At 36.9% G+C, this 23,871-nt stretch overlaps 2 protein-coding genes across 2 annotated transcripts in view; both read right to left on the reverse strand.

Annotated features, from left to right (window-relative positions):
- Nucleotides 1-488, reverse strand: part of LOC107699592 (laminin subunit beta-2-like) — a 45,016-nt gene extending 44,528 nt beyond the window's left edge. Inside the window, exons 1-2 of the mRNA XM_016500900.1 lie at nucleotides 474-488; nucleotides 261-329 (exon numbers count right to left, since the gene is read on the reverse strand). Of these exons, the coding sequence (XP_016356386.1) occupies nucleotides 261-291 (31 nt within the window). The 5' untranslated portion in view covers nucleotides 292-329; nucleotides 474-488. The remainder of the gene's footprint in view (nucleotides 1-260; nucleotides 330-473) is intronic.
- A 1,770-nt stretch (nucleotides 489-2,258) lies between these two features.
- The window catches only part of LOC107699593 (laminin subunit beta-1-like), a 47,450-nt gene continuing 25,837 nt past the window's right edge, over nucleotides 2,259-23,871 (reverse strand). Inside the window, exons 4-35 of the mRNA XM_016500902.1 lie at nucleotides 23,014-23,149; nucleotides 22,074-22,147; nucleotides 21,752-21,940; nucleotides 21,591-21,654; nucleotides 20,214-20,416; nucleotides 19,868-19,988; nucleotides 19,585-19,773; nucleotides 19,315-19,494; nucleotides 18,971-19,083; nucleotides 18,790-18,869; nucleotides 18,082-18,238; nucleotides 15,606-15,746; nucleotides 14,642-14,803; nucleotides 13,794-13,915; nucleotides 12,420-12,540; nucleotides 12,061-12,253; nucleotides 11,737-11,880; nucleotides 11,289-11,520; nucleotides 10,167-10,330; nucleotides 9,870-10,094; nucleotides 9,559-9,773; nucleotides 8,587-8,683; nucleotides 7,760-8,132; nucleotides 7,334-7,518; nucleotides 5,897-6,144; nucleotides 5,573-5,788; nucleotides 5,347-5,491; nucleotides 4,595-4,802; nucleotides 4,366-4,507; nucleotides 3,579-3,755; nucleotides 3,210-3,369; nucleotides 2,259-3,027 (exon numbers count right to left, since the gene is read on the reverse strand). Of these exons, the coding sequence (XP_016356388.1) occupies nucleotides 2,891-3,027; nucleotides 3,210-3,369; nucleotides 3,579-3,755; nucleotides 4,366-4,507; nucleotides 4,595-4,802; nucleotides 5,347-5,491; nucleotides 5,573-5,788; nucleotides 5,897-6,144; nucleotides 7,334-7,518; nucleotides 7,760-8,132; nucleotides 8,587-8,683; nucleotides 9,559-9,773; nucleotides 9,870-10,094; nucleotides 10,167-10,330; nucleotides 11,289-11,520; nucleotides 11,737-11,880; nucleotides 12,061-12,253; nucleotides 12,420-12,540; nucleotides 13,794-13,915; nucleotides 14,642-14,803; nucleotides 15,606-15,746; nucleotides 18,082-18,238; nucleotides 18,790-18,869; nucleotides 18,971-19,083; nucleotides 19,315-19,494; nucleotides 19,585-19,773; nucleotides 19,868-19,988; nucleotides 20,214-20,416; nucleotides 21,591-21,654; nucleotides 21,752-21,940; nucleotides 22,074-22,147; nucleotides 23,014-23,149 (5,313 nt within the window). The 3' untranslated portion in view covers nucleotides 2,259-2,890. The remainder of the gene's footprint in view (nucleotides 3,028-3,209; nucleotides 3,370-3,578; nucleotides 3,756-4,365; nucleotides 4,508-4,594; nucleotides 4,803-5,346; nucleotides 5,492-5,572; nucleotides 5,789-5,896; nucleotides 6,145-7,333; nucleotides 7,519-7,759; nucleotides 8,133-8,586; nucleotides 8,684-9,558; nucleotides 9,774-9,869; nucleotides 10,095-10,166; nucleotides 10,331-11,288; nucleotides 11,521-11,736; nucleotides 11,881-12,060; nucleotides 12,254-12,419; nucleotides 12,541-13,793; nucleotides 13,916-14,641; nucleotides 14,804-15,605; nucleotides 15,747-18,081; nucleotides 18,239-18,789; nucleotides 18,870-18,970; nucleotides 19,084-19,314; nucleotides 19,495-19,584; nucleotides 19,774-19,867; nucleotides 19,989-20,213; nucleotides 20,417-21,590; nucleotides 21,655-21,751; nucleotides 21,941-22,073; nucleotides 22,148-23,013; nucleotides 23,150-23,871) is intronic.

Consider the following 23,871-nt stretch of genomic DNA (forward strand, 5'->3'; position numbering starts at 1 on the left):
TGTGTACACCTCTAAAAAAATCAGCACTGTCTCTCAAAAGGAGTATGGAATAATCAGAGGCAATTCCCCAATAACAACAAAACAAAACAAACAAAAAAATTGTTTCATAATAAACAAAACATATTTACATACATTATAAATTACATTAATAGGTTACTAATAATGTATAAAGATAAAACATGAGATATTAAGACTAATAACAAAATGAATAAATATTGAGTCTTGCTTTAACAACAAAACCGGATTCATGCCACACTTACCACAAATCAACAGTAAGAGAAGCGCGCGCATGGTTTTATGATGAGCTGCCTTCAACTGCCGCGCGACTTCTAAAATATGAAAATCACTAATCAGCTGTCACACAATTTCAGCTTATTATATTTATAACTACTTTCACATGAAACCTTCAGTAATATCAGTAATAAAACACAAGCATGCGTATGCATTTACTAATGCTGGAAGCGAGTACTCACGTTTACTGTGATGTTGTCGATGGTCAAACTGTTTTTTGAGACTTTGAGCGCTATCAGAGCCAGACGGACTTTCTGAAGTCCTGGTACAACCGCGGAAATGACCGATGGAAATCACGCACTGGATTACAGAGATGCCCGCTAAAGGTAAAGCGACACAGTCCTCAGGCAATGTCACCGACTCATTTTGGAAAAATAGTCCACTTCTTATTTTCCGGAGCGCCCACATGAACGAGTGTAGTCCAACAGGAATGCGCACGCTTCTGAAAACTGATTTAAAAGAACTCTCACAGTAAGTATACCAATATCCGATTACATTTTACACAATACTGCATTCGTTTTTTAATAGATTTAGGTTCAGGAAAGCTGCATGATCGATTAATCAACCATTTATGCAAATAACTAATGAAAGACCTTCATGTTAAACATTGTCTGGTTATGTGAATAAAGCTCACAAAATGATTTTATCGGTAACTTATTTCAACCAGGGTTTTTCAAGCCAGACTTGGAGAGCCCCAGAATAATAATAAAAGCTAGATGTTGTCAGCAACACTTTATAGTCACTTTATTTAAACATTAATATTTATCCATTATATAATGCTTTTAAGATCATTAGTTAATGTTCATTCAAATTTACACAAACCCTTGGTTTAAAACCCTGTCTCTAAACTAAACACCTGAGAGCATGCTGACAAGACACATATCCTCCACTAAATATGTATTTACTGTATGTGTCTATACTCATAACAGGATATTGCCTAATTTTATTCAGGTGATCTATCAAACATCATTTTTCTTATGAAATGTACACTATAGTACAGGACTCAGACAGGAGAAGACAGTCAAACATATGACGTGAAAACAAATTTGTGATTCAGTGGTATGATATGAATCAAAGCTCAGGGTCAGCTAAAGCCACCGATCCAAACACAGACAGGATTACTCCACAGAAATGAACATGTCCTGCCTAACACTAACAGACACAGGAAGGACAATGCAGAGACAGAAAAGCCAATGGGCTCAACTTTAAAGGTGCAATATATAATGCTGAAACAAACCTGCAATTCAGAAATATGCATTAGAATCATAAACAGGAGTACTGATATTATGTTTCGTTGTAATACAGGTGCATCTCAATAAATTAGAATGTCGTGGAAAAGTTAATTTATTTCAGTAATTCAACTCAAATTGTGAAACTCGTGTATTAAATAATGAACTTTTCCACGACATTATAATTTATTGAGATGCACCTGTATGTCCCACTGTTGCACTTTTTCTACATTCTCTATCGCCCCCTCCTGTACTACTGATGTAATACATAAAAGAACTGAGGCTGTTTCTGCATATAAATAAAACAAAACAGTAACTTTTGAATTCCATATCAAAGGTTTAATGTGTTCATATATGTCTTTTACACAACATAAAAATTATGGTGTTAGGCACTTCAATGTGTAAATGCAACTACAGTTCAAAAGTCATGGTCGGTAAGATCTTTTTAAATGTATTTGAAAGAAGCCTCTTATGCTCACCAAGGCTGCAAAAATCTATAAATCAGTAATATTATGAAATAATATAACAATTTAAAATAACTATTTTCTATTTTCATATATTTTTAAATGTATTATATTCCTGCGATGGCAAAGATGAATTTTTCAGCAGCCTTTCAGGATTCTTTGATGAGTAGTTCTCATCTTAGTTATCTTTTATAACATTCTAAATGCCTTTCATTTCACTTCTGTCAAATGAATGCATCCTTGCTGAATAAAAGTGTTAATTTCTTTTCAAAACAATCTTACTGACCCCAAACGTTTGAAGAATAGTGCATGTTTTTGGCCACTAGGCTACACAACAGTTGGTCTGCAGCTCATTTAGTACAGTGGTTCTCAAACTGTGGTCTGTTTTGTTGATTGGCTTATTTAAAAAACAAAAAGTATCAAAATATATAGCAGAAAGCACCAATATTGAATTAATCAAAATTAATCAACCCATACAAATCAATACACTGTTAACATTAAATAAATAACATAACTGATGGTTCTGTCAATGGATGTAAGCATTTGTTTCATTTTCTTAGCTAGCAAAAAGTTTGCTAGTTTCAATAAAATAAGAACAAAACAGCAGTTTAGGAAAATATATGAATTGGTGACTCAAGTCAGGTACAGTGAAAAGGACATCAAATGAGACTTGGTGTATTCGATGGTTTTACAGCCCTCCGACACCTGAAAAAGTTTGAGAACCACTGATTTAGTATGATGACAATAAGTATTTTATCAACTTCACAACAATTAAGTAGCGAAGCTGCTGATTCGTAATGAAATAGCAATTTGGGCTGTAATGAAACAATATATGAATCACACAGAGGGTGATTGAGAAGATAAGTTGATTTCTGATTTCAGGCTTTTGTCATTTATTTACAGTTCCTACTGACAGTTGTTGTAGCCCATGACTTTTAATCGGATATATTCTCTGACTTCTGTAACATTTTTCTCCAGATCTGCCAGTTCATCCCGCTGCTGCTGCATTTTCTGCTCGTTCTTGTTAAACTTTCTCTCCAGTTCTTCAAAGGAGGGACACAGAAAAACAAGACGATGAGTAAAGAGCCAAACAAAGTCAAATAACTGTTGAATAAAAATATTCAAATTTGTCATTGAGTTTAAAACAAAATGACAGCATAAAAAACACTCAGCATAACACTTGGCTCATAGCTTCAGTAAATGATCAATGCACTTGAACACATACTTCTGAGGGTTTCCATGCCCACGGTGGCCTTCTTCAGCAGTTCCTCTGCTTCTTTCTTCATCTCAATGGCTCTCTGGTTAATGTCACCTTCTCCTGTCCCTCCCACAGAGTCCACCTTCTCTATCAGCTCCTTATACCGATTCTCAGCATTCGCCAGTTCCTTTTAAACACAAACATGCATACACAAATAACATTAAATGTTAATGTCAGAAGCTCTAAATAAATATAGCTAGACGTGCACACACATACACACACCTCTTGAAGTCACCAGTTCCTTTTAAACACAAACATGCATACACAAATAACATTAAATGTTAATTTCAGAAGCTCTAAATAAATATAGCTAGACGTGCACACACATACACACACCTCTTGAAGTCCAGCAGCCTCTTGAGTTGCATTGTCAGACTGAGCTTTGGCATCTTTTGCCATCTCCCTGTTCTGCTCCGTTTTATTTTTCAATAAATCTACTCCATGTGACAAATTGGCCAATCGCATCATCACATCCATGAGGTTGTTGTCTACATTTAAGAGTTTGTTGTCCACCTGTTTAGGGAAGAGATAGACAGGAGATTAGATCAAATCATACACTACGAGTCAATAGTTTTGAGATCTTTTTTTTTTTTTTTTTTAAGAAATAAATACTTTTTTCTGCATGGACAAATTAAACTAATCAAAAGTGACAGTAAAGACATTTATAATGTTACAAAATATTTCTATTTCAAATAAATGCTGTTCTTTTGAACATCAAAGAATTCTGAAACAAAGAGAGTTTCCACAATAAATATTAAGCAGCACAACTGTTTTCAACATTGATAATAACAATAAATGTTACTTGAGCAGCAAATCAGCATATCAGAATGATTTCTGAAGGATCATGTGACACTGAAGACTGGAGTAATGATGCTGAAAATTCAGCTTTGCATATCATTTACATTTTAAAATATATAAAAATAGAAAACTTTAAATTGTAACAGCATTGTACTGTTTTTACTGAATTTTTGAAATAAATGCTGTCTTGGTGAGTATAAGACTTCTTTCAAAAACATTTTAAAAATTCTAGTGTAAATAAGAAAAAAATGTTAGTAGTAAATGTTAGTAAAAAAAAGAAGAAGAGAGAAACAGGAAACAATGTAGCAACATATATCAGTTTTACCATAGTAGTGATGTTTTGGGCATTCTTGAGGTTTTCCAGGGCTGTGGTCATTTCCTTCTCAGCAATTTTTATGGCACTCTGAGAGGTTTCAAGTGCTTCTTTAGTTTTATTGATGTTATCGCTCACCCCTTCAGCTTTTGCCCTGCACAAACACAAAATCACACACACAAAATGTCATTTATATGTGGATTCCTGTGTACAAAAGTGAACAATGTTCTCTCTTGCTTACTTTGCATCTTGAGCTCTCTTAAGCAGATCCCTGACTTCGGCCAGTTGCTCTGAAGTGTGGTTGAACACTCCCTCCACATTGGTGAGGTTGGCGATGTTGGCTTTGATCTGCTCGACGACGTTGACTATTACGGTCCTGTTGACTGGCAAGGAGATCGCCAAAACCTGCTGAGCCACTTTTTCGATGCTTTCTGGATCTGCTCCCTCCTCTGAATATATCATGAGTTTTAGTATTAAAAAAAGGCTTTTTAAGGTTTTCAAATAAGTGATAATTAGGCATTTATGATAATTAAACATTTTAGAATGACAGTTCATGCAAAAATGTAAATTTGTCATTTAATCACGTCTATGTTCATATTAAAATTTGAATGATTTTCTTTTTTTATCCATGGAACACAAAAGATGTTGCATGTTTTGACAAATATTCTAGTGCATCTTGTTACCAATCGTGATGTACCAGGTTTGAATGTGTGCGAGCAGGAATAAAATTTTAGAGCTATGCAGGGTAAGATTTAAGTAACTCAAATTTTCGTCTGTTGTATACATATTGCTATTGTTTTACTGTTATATAGACTACACAACTGTCAGTAAGAGGGTCTTTTTTGTTTGTTTTTTTATATTTTCCAAACTTTTGAAAGGTAGTATACATTTATGGTATTGTATGGAATTGCGAACAACATAAAGGTGAACTATCGCCTAACGCCTCTGCATTTCACACAACACAAAAACAATACTGAAAACACAATCACTGACCATTCAAAAAGTCTTTAATCTTCTCAATGAAGTCTTTGAGTATATTGTTGGAGTTCTCAAAGAGTTCTTTCTTGCTCTGGGCTTTATCAAGTGTGTCCTTTGCTTGATTCTTCACAGTCTGGGTGAGTGTAGCGATGTCTCTGAGCTGAGAGGTAAGCAGAAATGATTCAGGCTCTTTCACAAGCATATGCACACACTGCACTAGCTCAAACAGACACCCGTTTACCTTTTTAGCAATGGTTTGTAGCTCCTTGCTGGTAGCGGTCAAGTTCTTATGAACATCATCAGCATTGTCCAAGGCCGTCACTGAGGCACCAACAGTTCCTTTACATCCTTTCCCTCCACACTTCAGCGCACCGTCGCTGTCACGGCAGCCAGCTCCTCCACATGGGCTATTTGGACAGCTACTATTTGCACTAGCGTTGCCATGGCCACCACATACCTTAAGGCATAAGAAAAACAAGGATCAAGAATGTGTCACTGATAAAGTTAACGGTTTTCTGACGCTCTCTTCCAGGTCTCAAGCCAAAGTTTTGCTCAAAGTCTCTACCCTGCTGCTGAGGTGCTGGAGCTTTCGGTCTATCTCATGAGCTTTTTCCTCCAGTTCAGACAAAGACTTATTATTGGCGGCGACTGTACGGAGGAAGAGGTCCTTTCTCTCTTTCAGCAGGGCTTCGGTACGGTTACGTGTGTCTTCAGACTGTTCCACAGGACTCTGGGGTCCGTATACGGAGGCATTACAGCGCTTCTCTGAATTCAATGAACTCTGGTAGTACTTGCGCACGTTTTCAAACTGCTCTGTAAAACAAAAATGACAAAAGACATTAACATGGGTTCAGTGTTTTTAACAAAAATGTTGTGAATATGAATGAAAAGGTGGTTTTCCTGCCCATTTTCTGGGAAAAAGCTATGGAATGGGTTTAAAAATTGTAAAAGTGTCACTTCCCTAATGTATGTGGCATAGGGAAACAGGACATACAATAAAAAAATGAAAGGCTTTATTGACTTGATTTTTTTATTGATTGATTATTGATTGGATGGTGAAAAGTAGATTTTACATTTTACAATGGAATTGAAGTTTGCTAAATAATACCCAACTAGTTATTTGGCTATTAGTTAATATTTTGCAATAGGGCTGGGGTCCGTATACGGAGGCATTACAGCGCTTCTCTGAATTCAATGAACTCTGGTAGTACTTGCGCACGTTTTCAAACTGCTCTGTAAAACAAAAATGACAAAAGACATTAACATGGGTTCAGTGTTTTTAACAAAAATGTTGTGAATATGAATGAAAAGGTGGTTTTCCTGCCCATTTTCTGGGAAAAAGCTATGGAATGGGTTTAAAAATTGTAAAAGTGTCACTTCCCTAATGTATGTGGCATAGGGAAACAGGACATACAATAAAAAAATGAAAGGCTTTATTGACTTGATTTTTTTATTGATTGATTATTGATTGGATGGTGAAAAGTAGATTTTACATTTTACAATGGAATTGAAGTTTGCTAAATAATACCCAACTAGTTATTTGGCTATTAGTTAATATTTTGCAATAGGGCAATAATGGCTATAAAAATAATGACACAGAGGAACAATATAACTAGAATAACTTTTAGTAAGGTTTTTTTTTCAGTTGATGAAAGATATATAATAATTGACATAATAATAATTGACTTCAAAGAGGTCAAGCATTTAAAGCGGCAGACAACCAAATGGCAGCGAGAGCTTTTAATAAACAGAAAGTTATCATCTGTTGATGTTATCAATATAGTTATCGTTCGTTCTTGGTGTGAACTGGAAACCTTAAAGCAAAGTCATTTCAGACAAGGAATTTTGATCATTTTAAAATAAAAAATTGATCAAAAATTAATAATCAAGTAATTGAGTAATTGTTTTCTTTGATTAATTTTGATTGGCTGTTAAATTTAATAAATGTCATATCTTATATTTTTCAACCAACACAAACAAAACTTAAGAAATAATACTTTACCTGCAAATCCAGCAGTGAGATAGTTATCTAGCTCTATATGCAGTCGGTGAAGTGTATTGTTCAAGTCTTTCAGTTCTTTCTCCAGTGCAGTTAGGTTTCGTTTCAGAGCATTGTCAAGATCTGCAGTAACATTCAGCTCCCGACTCACGCCCATCAGACGCCCATCAGTCAAAGCTATCTCCGCTCTGTAAATATGTCCATTTAAATGGAGAACAATTACAATTAACCTCAAATGCCACTAACAATTTATGTTTGGTGCATAATAAAACAGCTTTTGCAAAATAATGCATGGTTTAAATTGAACTGAAAGATTGATAATATAACCCTTTTTAATGCAAGTGACACAAATTATTTTTAGGCCCTGTCTGCAAGCCTTACTAAAGTGAAATGACATTTACAGTGCTGCCCACAGTGTTCAGGCTTTACCTCAAGTCATCGTTAGCCTGGCTTATTAAGTTATAGGTTCTCTCTCGGTCTCCATCTCGAATCAGGTCTTGAACCTGTGCCAGCTTCTTCTCCAGTTCACGTATGCGGCCATCGCTGAGTCCGGGCACCTCACCCTTTTCCAGAATCATGGCAATGACATCCTTGATGTGGGTCAGATCCCGGCCGATCTGGCATATGGCATCATCCCATAGCTGGAAGCAGGGATGGCAGGGAATGCACTTGGGGAAGTTTCCGGTAAAGCCATGGGCGCACTCGTCACAGTGTCGTCCTGAAGCCTCCTCCTTACACACACATGCACCTGTTACGCGGTCACACTGAGCCATGTCGGACCCCAGAGGGTGGCAGTTACACTCTGATCAGAGGGAGATAAAGGAATAATGATATATACACAGAGAAGAAAAATAAGTAAGATGTGTGTGTACAGGTGCATCTCAATAAATTAGAATGTTGTCGAAAAGTTCATTTATTTCAGTAATTCAACAGCAAAAGGAGCCCCTACCAAGTATTGAGTACATGTACAGTAAATGAGCATACTTTCCAGAAGGCCAACAATTCACTAAAAATGTTTTTTTTTATTGGTCTTATGAAGTATTCTAATTTGTTGAGATAGTGAATTGGTGGGTTTTTGTTAAATGTGAGCCAAAATCATCACAATTAAAAGAACCAAAGACTTAAACTACTTCAGTCTGTGTGCATTGAATTTATTTAATACACAAGTTTCACAATTTGAGTTGAATTACTGAAATAAATGAACTTTTCCATGACATTCTAATTTATTGAGATGCACCTGTATGTGCACTTCTCACCTTCACACTGCACTCTGGGATCACCCCAGTGAAACGCCTCACATTCATTGCACTGTCGCCCTCCAAAACCTGGCTGACAATGACACTGACCACTGAACTACAAGTACATAGAGAGGCAGAAGAAGAAAATCATTAAGCCATGAAAACACTCAAATCCAAGACCCTCTTCAGACAAAATGTTTTTTTAATTCAAAATGAGATTAATTAATTATACATAAAAAAATAAATATAATCCGAAGCATCTTTGAATGTAATGTAAGCCTAAACTGTCTGATACAACTGTTTAAGATAGTAAATATTTAGTTATCTAAAGAGTCTAATTTGTCTTTTCAATTTTACATTTAATTTTACATTTTATATTTAAATGTATTTTTAATTTTTGCAAGAAACACCACCATTGAAATGTTTGGTGTCGTAATATTTTGAAAGAAGTCTCTTATGCTCATCAAGGATGCATTTATTTAATTAAAAAAAAAACAGTAAAAACAATAATATTGCGAAATATTATTACAATTTAAAATAACAATTTTCTATTTTATTCCAGTGATGGCAAAGCTGAATTTTCTGCATCCATTAATATAGTTTTCATTGTGACACGATCCTTCAGAAATCATTCTAATATGCTGATTTGGTGCTCAAGAAACATTTCTTATTATTATCTTTAATGAATTTAATAAATTTTATAAATTAATTTTGCGAACAATGTCGTTTACATAATTTCAAGTTTAGTAGCACTATATGTTTTTGCATGTTTATGCATTAAACAGTTGCCATGCATATTTCACCACATTTGGGGGTTTGAAAACCCCTGTTGTAATGTATAGTCACATCTGTTCATGTCACATTATACCTTGACCTACATCTGTTTATTGTCATTTATTGTTTTATGTTGAGGTTTCAATTTTGAGAGACTAACCCTGATAAAATAAAGATTTAATGATAAATAAAGATACTGTATGCCACAGAACATACCATGTTGCAGTGGGTACTGAGGGCATTTGGTTGGGAACATTCACAGGGCTCACATCCACAGTCCGAGCCGAAGTTCCAGTGGTTGGGGGAGCACTGGTCACAGTTGTGACCGATGATGTTTGGCTTGCAGGGGCATTGACCAGTCTGTTTATCACAGTGACACACTCCATCAGTACAGTAGTCCTCTAAAGTGCCTGCCGTTACACAAGTACAGCCTGCAGGACGAGACAGAGTGCAGAATTAGATATAAATGCATGAATTCATTCATTTTAAATATATATGTTTTGAAGCTTTAGAGTCACTGTACTTACGCCTACAGTCCTGAGCGAGTGCGTTTCCATAGTAACCCGATTTACACTCAGAGCATAAGTGGCCGTCGGTGTTATACAGGCACTTGAGGCATTGGCCAGTTCGTGGGTCACATGACTCTGGGTCTTGGGGGTCAATGTTCCCGTTGCACTGGCATGGCCGGCATGTCCTGCCAGGCTGCTCAGGATCACCATAGTAACCGGGGGCACAGCGATCACAGCGAGGACCTTAGAGAGGACACTGTCAGTAAAACTACTTAATGAGAATTAAAAGCTATTGATTTAGTGACACTATTTTACCTGCATATCCTTCACCACACTGGCAGAGGATCTGATTGGAGGCATAATCTGCGTGACAGGAAGCTCCATTGGAGTGTCCGCTGTCAGGGTGTCCTGGACATGGACAGGGGCGACAGTGCTCACCAGAACCCAATATTGGGTTACCATAGAAACCGTTTACACACCTAAAGTAAGAAAGGGCACAATAATAGATACACTTCTTTAGAGAATAATATCATATTAATTGTATTTCTAATTAATCTCTAATTACATTAAGACTACTTTTTCTCTCACTACTGTACATTTATTACAGGGCAGCCTATGGATATGTGCATATTATTAGTATCATACCATACATTTATTATTATAATAAACATAATATTTCATGGAGCATTTTGTTAAACAAAAATTATACAAATATTTTTGTGTTTAATTTTTTAATTTTGTTAGAAAAGTCTCTTGCATGTGCTCACCAAGGCTGCAATTATTTAATAAGAAAAACACAGTAAAAACAGTAATATTGTGAAATATTATTGTGATTTAAAATATAAATTTTCTATTTGAATATGTTTTAAAATATAATTTATTCCTGTGATGGCAAAGCTGAATTTTCTGCATCCATTACTATAGTTTTCATTGTGACACGACCCTTCAGAAATCATACTACAGTGCTGATTTGCTGCTCATGAAACATTTCTTATTATTATCAATTTTGAAAACCATCGTGCAGCTTCATATTTTTGTGGAAACCATGATGCATTTTTTTGTCAGGATTCTCTGACAAATACAAAGTTCAAAAGAACATAATTTATTTGAAATAAAAACTGTAAAAATGTAAAAGTCTTTACTGTCATTTTTGATCAAGTTAATGCATCCTTGAAGAATAAAATCAACAGATCTTACTCTACCATTCAAACATTTGGAGTCAGCATCTAATATAGAAATATCTATATTTATTCATTAATTAACTTACTTTAATAACTTATTTGCGGTCATATTTGACATATAGATCGTGGCTGTCTCACCCTCTTTTGCAAAGAATGCATTACATTGTGACTTCAATCAGTGATCCAAATGTAATTTGTCATTGATTTAGTCTCACTGATGTAGTCAGTGTGTTGACCACATTAAGCAGTCTCTCACCTCTCACACAGCTGTCCAGCTGTGTAGTCTCTGCACTCATAGCAGGCACCTGTTTCAGGGTCACAGATCTCCGCATGGCCGTTACACTGGCACTGTCTACAGTTTGGAAATCCCCACTGACCTGGCTGGCATTCCGAGCACTGGCGGCCAGTCGCCCCATGCTGGCACGGACACTGGCCCGTCACAGGGTCACACTGATGCCCTACAGAGCCCTGAGAGTGGCAGTCACATACTGTTGCAGACAGAGAAAAGGGAGTGAGGGACGATGCGAAATGTGTCCAATTTTATTTCATTAAGATCTTAAACTAACACTTGTGAAAAAATAAACAGTTACAATATAAAAAGAACATTGATGGCCCTATCAAAAGTGTCTATCAAATAAATATTTTTACATTATCAATGTGTTTTCATTTAAATATCCATTAAAATGCTTATTAAAGTTTCTCACCAGTGCAGCCATATGGCCCAAATCCGTAAGTCCCCGGTGCACACTGATCACATTTACGGCCAATAACATTGGGTTTACAGTGACATTGGCCTCCGACTTTGTCACACTCTGCACTCAGTGAACCCTGAGGGTCACACTGACATGCTGCAGAAACAAAAAGTTCAAACTATTACCACTTTTAAGGAAGCCTTTCGTAAGAATCTAAACAACAGCATGAGATTTTTCTGAATGAAAAATGAATTGATGTGCTGCAATGTGACCGTTGTTTTGACTGGACATTGAGGAGGGATCTTTGAGCTTTGACCCCATCACTGTGTGACTCACCCAGGGCACCGTTATACATGATCGCAGAGATGCTGCAGATGAGTGTAGTGCACAGCTCGGCCAGCGCAGGCATCGGCACGGTCATGAAGGAATCCAAACACATGTACAACTCCATCTCCTGACGTCGACGCTCATCTGGGGAGTCGTCACCCTGGAAACCTGGAAGCTCTTCATACCGGGGTATCAGTACAAGCTGTGGGGAGAGAGAAAGAGTAAGCTTTTGTCATTATTAGATCAACAGAAGACTCAATACTTTAATATAATTACACCAGCAGGGGGCAGTGCTTGTATTACAGTAACTGTGGTTAGGAAATTGCACCACATGCATTCCTTGTTTTAAGCATTTAACAACTCCTTACTGAGTCTATCAGGGTGAAGGCGGTGAGATGTCGGTGAGACACGGCATGACGCTGGAAACGGATGGAAACCACATACTGGTTGTTTGGCTCAAAGCAAAAGGGCCTTGGCATGTCAACGTACCTGTCAAGAGTTGCAAACCATTACTAACGATATTCATATACAGTACAGTAATGCATATTTCTTTCCCTTTACTCTACAAATCATTTAAAAATTACTTTTTAAACATGCAATGAGGTCCAATGAAAATCTTAAATTTAATGTCTAATTTGAGGTTTTTTAAAAATATAAAATAAAGAAATGTTATGACATAAAATAACACTGACCTATATCATCATACCATAATCATATAATAGTTTTCCTATTTGAAATAAAAACATTTAGAAAATATATACACTGACATTCAAAGTTTTTTATGATTTAATCCAAGACTGCATTTATTTGATCAAAAATACTATAAAAATAGCAATATTATGAAATAATATTACAATTGTAAAATGTAGTTTTCTATTTGAATATGTTGTGAAATGTTATTTATTCCTTATATTTATTTGAAATTGAAATATCTCATAAAATTATGTCTTTACTGTCACTTTTCAATTTAATGCATCTTTTTCAGTATATCACAGAAATATGCATGTGCTATTTGAGATATGATTATTATTTTTATTCACAAACTACCAGTATTTTTCACCAGCTTTAATCAGGTGAAGCACATACAGCTGCTTCCTTTGCCTATGTTAAAGCATTCATTGACTCAAATCCCTTTCCAGCACCAGACAGCCACACTTTTTTAGTAACCTTCAGTTAGACAGCAGCTCCACCAGCCTGATAATGTCTGTGTGAAGTCTTATTTCCTGCCTGGGTTTTATTTCCCCATCGAAAGACTTAGACCAGTAATATATCCAGACTGAACTTCCTGAACTCACCTGACTCCCTGTCTCCTTTCATTTTCTCTTGTTTCTCCCACTTTCTCACTCAGCCAGTATCTTATTTTTTAATTCTCTCAGTGTTTGCTCAAAAGGATATGCAGCTTTTGACAGAGTCTAATTTGCTCCTGCATTCCCTGAGCCTTGGGATAAAGCCAGAAATCAGATTAGATTCAGATTACAATGGCACCCAAAAACTCACCCTTGCAGGAAAAAGATCAAAACAACTGCCGTGAAACTCTGTTTCCCATGACGTGAGGTTGGGTTAAACAAGCTTTAAAATAGTACTTTGTACATAATACGCAATAGTACATAAGTCTACTCTACACTAAATATGAATGGAGTGCTTACAAAGAAATATGAATGCGCACTTGCATCCAAAAACAAAGCATTCCTGATGTGTCAGGTAAACACGGACACACACAGACATAAACACAATGATATTACATCCTGTGGTGGGGCATTGTGACTGTGTACATCTGCTCTGTGGGCAGCATGTTTCCACAGCGGAGACTTGTGGGTAAATCCAGGGATGTGACGCTCACTAGAGCCTCCCAGTCCTCTGTGGACTGCATACATCAAAAAGAATAGACAAGATGATTAATAATAACATACATTTTTAAACCAAAGATGATATTTTGGGATATCTTATTAAGTAAATACACTGCAAAAAAAATTGCTACTTAGTATGTTTGTCTTGTTTTCCAGTACAAATATCTCAACGTTCTTTAATCAAGATACATTTACTTGAGAAACAAAATGAACAAGTTCTGCAAAAAGTATCAAAATTGAGTTTATGCTTAAAACAAGAAAAAAATCTGTCAATGAGGTAAAAAATCTTTGAATTATTTTTCTGACCTCACTGGCAGATATTTTTTCATGTTTTAAGATTAAACTCACTTAATTTTGATTAAAATTTTCAGAAAAACAAAACTTTATATCCAGTAATTTTCCTTAAATAAATGTGTATTTATTTAAGAATGTTTATATGTTTATACTGGAAAATGAGACAAAATAAGGAAGAAGTATATAAGGTATATAAGAAGTATATAAGGAATACTAAGGAAGAAAATCATTTTACGCAGTGTTTAAGGATATTTAAACCAGTTTAAACTAGCATTTGTTTTTTGAAACATGGTAGCTGCTTTTCTGGTCTAAGCTGGTGCCAGATGGTGATTACTTGTAGCTGGTATGACTAGCTGGTTGCTGTTTGTAGGTTGGTCTAAGATAATCTACCAGCTAGTAATCAGCTACCATGTTTCGAAACAATCTCTCAAGTGTTTCAGACCACACACCTCTGGCTCGTATCTGATCATAATGTCATATTCCATAGCGTAAGGGACATTGCTGATGGTGAACTTGAGGCCAGCGCCGTCTTTAACCCGAGCAAAGCCCGGCCCGGTCCATGTGACCATCTGACCTGGTTGTCTCTCTCTATGCACTGTGCTTATGCTGGGCTGAAAACAGATTCACACATTCATATTAAACTAGATACAGCAGTATAGTGTAAGGTATGGATTGGCTGATGAAGGAGGAGGTGGAGTTATCTGAGGGGAAACTGAGATTGAGGTCTCTGCAGAGCAAAAGTGGGCGTTTCTGAATTTGTGGGTGTTTTCAAACTGCAGGGTGTTTCTCAATCAAGCAATCAAAATGATCCCCCTTACCTAACCCCACCCCTAAATCTACCGTCACCATGACGTGAGCCAATCAGGAAACATGGTATAAAACGCCCCGATCTGGTAACTCCCATTACTTTCCTGCAGAGACCTATACTTGAAAATGGCAGATGGCTTAGGGTTACACACCAGAGAAACCTCTGAGCTGTTTTCAAACTGCAGGGTGATTCTGAATCATGCAATCAAAATGATCCCACTTACCTAACCCCACCCCTAAACCTACCGTCACTATGATGTAAGGATCCAACCCGCCATCCCAAAAAGCGGAATCCAGCGGCCTGGTTTAAGGTTTAATGCGTATTCGGTCTTTTACTTGCGCTTCTGAATTTATCAGGATTAGTTTAAATTTTCCGTTGTTTGCTCTCTTTGAATATTTCTTCTCCAGATAAGTTTTATTGTTTTATTGCATGGCGTCTGTTTTGTGTGAGTTCCTGAGTATTGGTTTCATGAAGAGTTAATTTCATAAGGAAATAAATTCAATCCTTTCAATGATGTCAGCCAATCAGAAAACATGGTCTAAAAACGCCCCGATCTGGTAACTCCCATTACTTTCCTGCAGAGACCTATACTTGGGGAAACTTACAGTTTGCTGCAACTGTCGGATGCGTCTCAGTGCTGCCCTCTGCTGCTGGGCAATGTGCCGGTGATGATGACGACGGTTTCTTCTCAGCTGATTGTTGAGATGCTGCACACAGTCAGTCTCAGCCTGAGGCCTTGGGTTGCCCTAAAAAACATGCACACAAACTATATAATATTCATGATATTACATATGTGTATACATACATATACACACTGTAAAACATGAATGTATGGCTATGTCCAAAATGGCATATCAATATACTGTCATACTAATTTTCTAGTATGCAGTATGTATACAATGTATACTATTGTTTCATTATGCATTATATGTACTGTGCACACAGTAAGCACTTTTTTTTTTAAATATGCAGTATATAACCAGAGTATATTTCATTGGATATTGCATCCCACAATGCAATGTGCTCAACTTCCAACTTCAAACCTTCCACGTCAAAAGTTATCACTGCTCCAGAAATTATACCAAATTTGACTTGTAATGTCTTTTGTGACTCATTACCTGACCAGATGGCCTAAAGTTAAGACATTTTTATACAAAATTGGATAAAAAATTTGATACCTGAAGTAAACATGCAGTAGTCAAGTGACAATAAAGGATACTGCTGGTACACAGTACAATGTACTCAGTGCAAATAATACACAGTATATACACTATAGTTCAAGTTTGGATCAGTAAGATTTTTTTTTATAATGAAAACTTTTATTCAGCAAGGATGCATTAAATTGATCAACAGAAAAGACATGTATAATGTTACAGATTTATGGTTCAAATATGCTGCTTGAAGTTTCTATTCATCCAAAATTTCTGAAAAAAAGTATCACAATTTCCACAATAATATTATTCAGCACAAGTGTTTTCAATATTTATAATAAATTTTTCTTGAGCAGCAAATCAGCATATTAGAATGATTTCTGAAGGATCATGTGACACTAAAGACTGGAATAATGGCTGGTGAAAATTCAGCTTTGCCATCTCACAAATAAATTATATATAAAAAAATATTAAAATAGAAATGTTATTTTAATTTGTAATAATATTTCACATTACTGTTTTTGCTGTATTTTCAAATGATCAAATAATACAGCCTTGTTGAGCATGAGAGTCTTTTTTTAACACCATTAAAAACATTCTTACCAACCCCAAACGTTTGAACACAACATGACACCCTTTCTGAATAAAGGTGAGTGACAGGAAGTGAAAGTGTGAACTGGAATGATGATGGTGAAGAGTGTGAGAGACTGTGTGAACCAGACAGTGCTGGTGTGTGTTTATATGTGTGGTGTGCATTAATAACGCTCTCTGACAGGCTGGCACCTCTTCTGCTCTCTGATCTTATTCTGGGTCACTTCAGCTGTGGACTCGTGGAGCATTCTGCAGTTCGTCTGCGTGTTTGTTTGTGTATGCCACAGTGTGCCTGCACAACCAGCACAGCACTGAGTTCCTGAGGGGGCTACAGTGAACCATCCTGGAAAAACCTCACTAAATTATGATGAAAAACTGACAATGCGGAAAGAAAAATCATTTAATATATATATTTTTAAAGATTTATTTTAACCGGAAACAAACTGGAAGGCAAAAATATTGATTTAAGGGGAAAAAGTTGTTTTTGCACTGAATATTTAACCACTGCTATCACCAAACCCAAGTGTGACTCAGAGGATATGATGGTATCAGATAGACATGCTGCTCTGATTGTTTTGTCACACAGAGCAGTGGAAGTGAAGGTACCTGAGGGTTCCACTCACATCAATACAAACTGACAAAGTAGACAGTTTTACATTTTACACATTACAACAACATTTATGGACTGAAAGATTCAGCTGAATTCTTTCACAGACATATTACTCGATCTATGTGCCTGATCCTGTTTCCATGACCCATGATACCATCATCACCCCCAAGAGCAGAACAGACACCTATTCATAACCACAGGAAGATTTATAGCAGTACCCTGATAATATGACATGAACTCTGCACAGTTTAGTCTGCCACAAGGAAAAATAATAGACAGTTAAAATGCCAGTATTAGGTGGACTTTAGAAATGTGATCTCCGTGCAACTGAGCATTACTCACTGGAAGAGCAGGATCATCAGAAGAGTGACCTAAAGCTTCCTCTGCTTCATGCTTGTTATTATCCAGAGAAGCACAGAAAAATGCAGGCTGCACTTCAGAACACTGCCGACCAATCAGATGAGGCCGACACTCACACTGACCGTTGTCCATCCTGCATCTGAAGGTGAAAGAGAACAGAGTTTAGAGAAAACTCTCATAGATATCTTCAAAACGCTTCAAATCAAGGGCTTAATGATTTGTTTTCATAAAGAAATCAGTTCATATTCTGTGGAAGCCCTGAACTTCTGCACAGTTTAGTCTGCCACAAGGAAAAATAATACACAGTTAAAATGCCAGTATTAGGTGGACTTTAGAAATGTGATCTCCGTGCAACTGAGCATTACGCACTGGAAGAGCAGGATCATCAGAAGAGTGACCTAAAGCTTCCTCTGCTTCATGCTTGTTATTATCCAGAGAAGCACAGAAAAATGCAGGCTGCACTTCAGAACACTGCCGACCAATCAGATGAGGCCGACACTCACACTGACCGTTGTCCATCCTGCATCTGAAGGTGAAAGAGAACAGAGTTTAGAGAAAACTCTCATAGATATCTTCAAAACGCTTCAAATCAAGGGCTTAATGATTTGTTTTCATAAAGAAATCAGTTCATATTCTGTGGAAGCCCTGAACTGCGAGGACATTTGTTTCTACATAACTTTTTCTACTGTAATCTTTTTTGTTTATTTTTTTATTTGATTATTTTTACTAATCATTTTTTGTTGTTGTTAAAATTGTATTTACATTATTTTTTAAGTGTTTTTTATTTGTCTTAAAATGAAATGGGGGAAAAAATATTTACGGGGAAAAAAATACATATCTGAAAATAGATTCAAAATGTTCATTGTTTTCACCTTGTAGTTCGGCACTTCCATTCAGTTCAGTTCTCTAAACAAATTAAAGAGTTCTTGACTTCAGTGCCCATCCCGGTCAAATCCCAAAAGAATGCAGGACTTTAATCTTGGCATTTCAAAACAACACCCAGATACCAGACACTTCCTTATTGCTAATCAAGGGTAAACACACATTTAAATGCAATAACTGACATCAGTGATTCACCTGATGCTGGTTGCTCCACCAAAGTCACAGTCGCAGGGTCTGCAGCCAGCCAGATCATTACTGAGTCCCCAGTATTCAGGCTGTACACAAACAAATACATACAGGCATTTTCTGAATTTTCAATATTAAATCTGCAAAATGTTTGAGATGGTTATTGTTTAAGGAGAGAGTGAAGTTGTACCAGACACTGGTTGCAGTAGCGGCCGGTTACATATCTCTTACAGGAGCAGTCACCACTGATCTGATCACACGGTGCCCCCAGCATAGTGATGCCACGGGGGTCACAGTTACATGCTGCCAACGACATACACATAAACACAATAAATGTCATATACAGAGGCCCCTTGGTGAGCATTAGAGACTTCTTTCAAAAACATGAACAAATTTTATAGAGCCCAATCTTTTGTATTGATTAAAATTTAAACAGTTTCTATTTGTCCAATGTTAGTGGAACACGTTCATAGTGAATGTGATGGACTTGAGAAGAAATGACTTCACATCCACTAAACGCACACAATCACTTACGCTGGCATCCCAGTGGGTTGTCAAGACTGAGTCCATAGTGTCCCTCTTTGCAGTAGTCACAGCGCTGACCCCTGATGTTCTGCTTACAGCGACACTGACCGCCAATCATACCCAGATCCAGATCAGTATGACTGTCACAAACTCCACCCTCCACAGATCCCACCGGGTCACAGTCACAGGCTGCACACATACATAGGAAACAACATGAATAGCAGGCAGGAGAAAACCATGCAAAAAAAAAAAAAAGTCTCATGAAAATGAACCACTTACGGATACATGCTGCTGGGTCTCTGATGTCTCGAGTTGGATCCTGATAGTAAAAATGTTTACAGGTCTCACAGTTGCGGCCCATGGTGTTGTGGAGACAGTCGTCACACACGCCTCCACTGACGTTCCCCGTAGCCAGATAGACCGCCATGTCAAAGTGACACTGGTTGGAGTGACCATTACAGTTGCATTCTGGGAAAAAGTCACAAATTAAGACTTATTTGCCATTTGTATTAGGATAAGTAAATTTTCTTTAACTTCTACATGCATGTGTACAGGATCTTACCCCTGCATGTATGTGCGTTATCAGTCTCAGCGGGCCTCCAGGGTGCATTATGGTAGAAATCTCTGCAGCGCTCACAGTTTAATCCCACAGTGTTGTGCTTACACACACAATGTCCATGAATCTGTCCAATCAAAAGGATGGGATTTATTAAATAGTGTGCTTCATTCACAATCCAACAATAACCAAGCTGTTTTGAAATCAAAACTACAAATCAGTTTGACCGACACCCACCATGCTAGAATCCCTGGTGGTCACTCCGGGTACTGGTGCGCACTCTGACGCGTGACCGTAGCAGAAGCAGCTCCCGCGCACAACCAGCTCATACCTCAGTTTGACCGATACCCACCATGCTAGAATCCCTGGTGGTCACTACGGGTACTGGTGCGCACTCTGACGCGTGACCGTAGCAGAAGCAGCTCCCGCGCACAACCAGCTCATACAGAGCATAGTAATATTTCTGCAGCACGTCCAGATGCCGGTCAAGCAAGTTATCACCCAGAGTGTGCAGTTTAGTGAAGTTTATCCGCAGGTTAGTGATCCGCAACAAATCTGAGGGAAGATTGTTAATGCACTGTGTGACTGGCAGCTGCATTATATACAGTGCTGTATACACAAAATTAACACTTGTTATAGTAAACTCACAAGTTGGCCATTAAAAGAATAGTTCACCCAAAAGTGGAAATTTTCTAAAGCTTTACTTACCCTCAGCCTATTCAAGATGAGTTTGTTTCTTCATTGGAACAGATTTGGAGAAACTTGCTCACCAATGGATCCTCTGCAGTGAATGGGTGCCGTCAGAATGAGAGTGCTAACAGATGATAAATACATCACAATAATCCACAAATAATCCACACAACTTCCGTCCATCATTTCATATCTTGTGAAGTGATTAGCTGTGTGTTTGTACAAAACAATTTCATTGTTAAGATGTTGTCAACTTCAAACAAGTCTTCTATCCATAATATTGTTTTCTTCTGTGAAAAAGTCATCTCATCTGAATCAGGAGAGAAATTTTCACAGATCAAGCACCGTCTACACGAAAACAGTCCAAAACTGATTAAACAGATATGTTGGTAAATTTTGATGTGAGAGGACAACAGGGGATGGACTTCTTCACTGCTTGAAGCATTATTATGGATTATATAATCGTATTTTGCCCAAGAAGTGAAGGTTTAAAGTTGAATCGCCTTAATGATAGATTAGTTTCTCACAAACATGCAGCTTCACAAGACATTAATTGATGGACTGGAGTCATGTGGATTATTGTGATGTTTTAATCAGCAATCAGGACTTCTTCACTGCTTGAAGCATTATTATGGATTATATAATCGTATTTTGCCCAAGAAGTGAAGGTTTAAAGTTGAATCGCCTTAATGATAGATTAGTTTCTCACAAACATGCAGCTTCACAAGACATTAATTGATGGACTGGAGTCATGTGGATTATTGTGATGTTTTAATCAGCTGTTTGCACTCTCATTCTGACGGCACCCATTCACTGCAGAGGATCCACTGGTGAGCAAGTGATGTAATGATACATTTCTCCAAATTTGTTCCAATGAAGACTCATTGACATCTTGGATGGCCTGAGGGTTTTAAGCAAATTTTCATTTTTGGGTGAACTATTTCTTTAATAATCCTATTGACATAAGGACTAAACACATTTTAATAAAAAAATAATGCACAACAGTAACATGGTAAAAGATTTGTTATAGTTCACTAACCCTGAATGTCAAGACTGTATGGGTCTTTGACATGGATAGCAGGATCAAGCACTTTGTAGATGACCTAAAAAATAATATTAATACAATCAAATAGCAGGACTGCATTCAAAAGTAACAGATTGAAACATATCCTTATTAAAATATCCTCAGCACACACTCACCTCTCCTTCAGTGGATGGCTCAATGTCAGAGTAGCGCTCCTCACAGATGACCTCATCAGTAAACCGCAGCGAGTGGGCAGGAACCCGGGGGAAAGTCTTGGTGCAGTTGTAGGCGAAGTAGCGATATGGCCTCCATGTACGGCCAAAATCAGAAGAACGCTCAATTATCATAGCAGCAGGCCTAAACGTCTATGAAGATGCAAACAGAAGGTTAAAGTCTTTAGCAGTGAAGAAGTTGGTTCACTTTTACTGATATATATACTTAACTATTACTGAAATTTATTGTTGTGCTTATGTATATCCATTTATACTGTATACATACTTTAAACTTCATGATGAGATGAGTAAAATGGAACTCGGCCTCAAGATTCAGTCTAATACTGACATTCTCCTCTCCTGCACACAAACAAATGAAAGAAAACTGAAAGTCACTATCTACTATTCAGTGGAACTTATACAGTCAGTTTTTTTCATTACAAATGATTGAGTAAAAATCTTATTCAAAATCAACATGAATTTCATTATTTTTAGGTAGAAGAATTATCTCTTATGATGTACTTTTATTTTGTTATAATTTGGTGTGGGCCACAAACTTGAGACCACTAGTGAAAATGTTTTCATTCTATGTTAATTTTTATTTTATTTTAATACAGTATACACTAATTAACTGTATATACCAATTAACATAATAAATGATTTGAATAATTATTTAAAAACTACTTATTATCATCATGTATTATTAGAATTAGAGAAATTTTTAAAATAGAAGCAACAACAGAAACTAAATTAATTGATTAATTAATATACAAATAATTACAAATTATTGTATGAAAAGCTTTTTAAATAATAAACAGATTTTATATCTTTCAGGTAGTACAATTACCGTACTTATGTCATCATACATTTTCTTTGTTTTAATTTGGCGTTTTTAAATAGTTTTTTTTCAATTTGAATATACAGTATACATTAACATTAATGTGTACTAATAATAAATTATTTGAATAATCATTCATTTAACTACATTTATCATCATGTATTAAATAGAAACAACAGAAACAACAAATAAATAAATAATACATTTACTAAATAATACATTAATAAATAAATACTACATTTTTCATTACAAAATACTGAGTGAAAAACCTATTTGAAAAATGAACATGATGATTTTTCTCATGCTTTTGTTTTCCCCTAAATCCTAAAATTTAAGATTAAAATAAAAAACTTTCAGTGTGGTCTCAGGCTTTTGGTCCCTCACACACCATTTACAGACTGCCACCAGGTGAGTTCTCCTCTGCTGTCTCTCTGGTAGATGACATTCTCCACCCTGTGGTTCTTTTTGTGATGATAGGCATCGTACGGCTCCTGAGAGTCACACTTAAAGCACTTATTTAAATCCTGCACACAGACATAAGAAAGAAAGAGTGAAATAAATGCTCATTCTGCAAAAGCACTTGCAATAGCAGTGCAGTCTGACAGGAGCCTCTCCACACCTTTTTTCAGGTAGTTTCATTTATAACAACTTAAACCAGCATGGCTTGCAGCTCAGGTAGCTGCCAGGACATACAAAAAAAAAAATCTGGGTCATAGCCTGAGCAAAATATTCCCTCAGAATGGGGGGCAAGTTCCATGCCAACCTGGAAGCAGAGGAGGAGAAGGGAATGGGCCTTCTGGATTCAGGTCAGAACATGAGTGTTAGCGTGGACGAACGCCAGAGCACTTTGTCTAAGCCGAGTTGTTGTCATGAGCAACAAAACCTCCAGCAGTGGCCTGGCTAAACCGACAGAGACACGTGTATTTCTTCAGCAGCCTTGAAAAGGTCACAGCAACAACCAGGAGAAGCACAGTATCTATTTCACATCTTCACAAGCTCTGCAGGACATTGATATCAGCACTTCTAAAATATTGTGCTTACCACACACTAGACACATACTTTCCGGGCTAGTTTTGAGTGTGAGCTGCCAACAATAGGATTAGAAGTGATCAACTGGACTATCAACTACAGGAATGCTATGCTGGGGCCCAGAAAAAAACACATTTCTAATTCCTCTAGCGCAACTTAAAGGGGTCATATGATGCGATTTCAAGTTTTCCTTTCTCTTTGGAGTGTTACAAGCTCT

The sequence above is a fragment of the Sinocyclocheilus anshuiensis genome, unplaced genomic scaffold (assembly GCF_001515605.1).
Source record: "Sinocyclocheilus anshuiensis isolate Anshui unplaced genomic scaffold, SAMN03320099.WGS_v1.1 scaffold879, whole genome shotgun sequence".
Classification (NCBI taxonomy): domain Eukaryota; kingdom Metazoa; phylum Chordata; class Actinopteri; order Cypriniformes; family Cyprinidae; genus Sinocyclocheilus; species Sinocyclocheilus anshuiensis.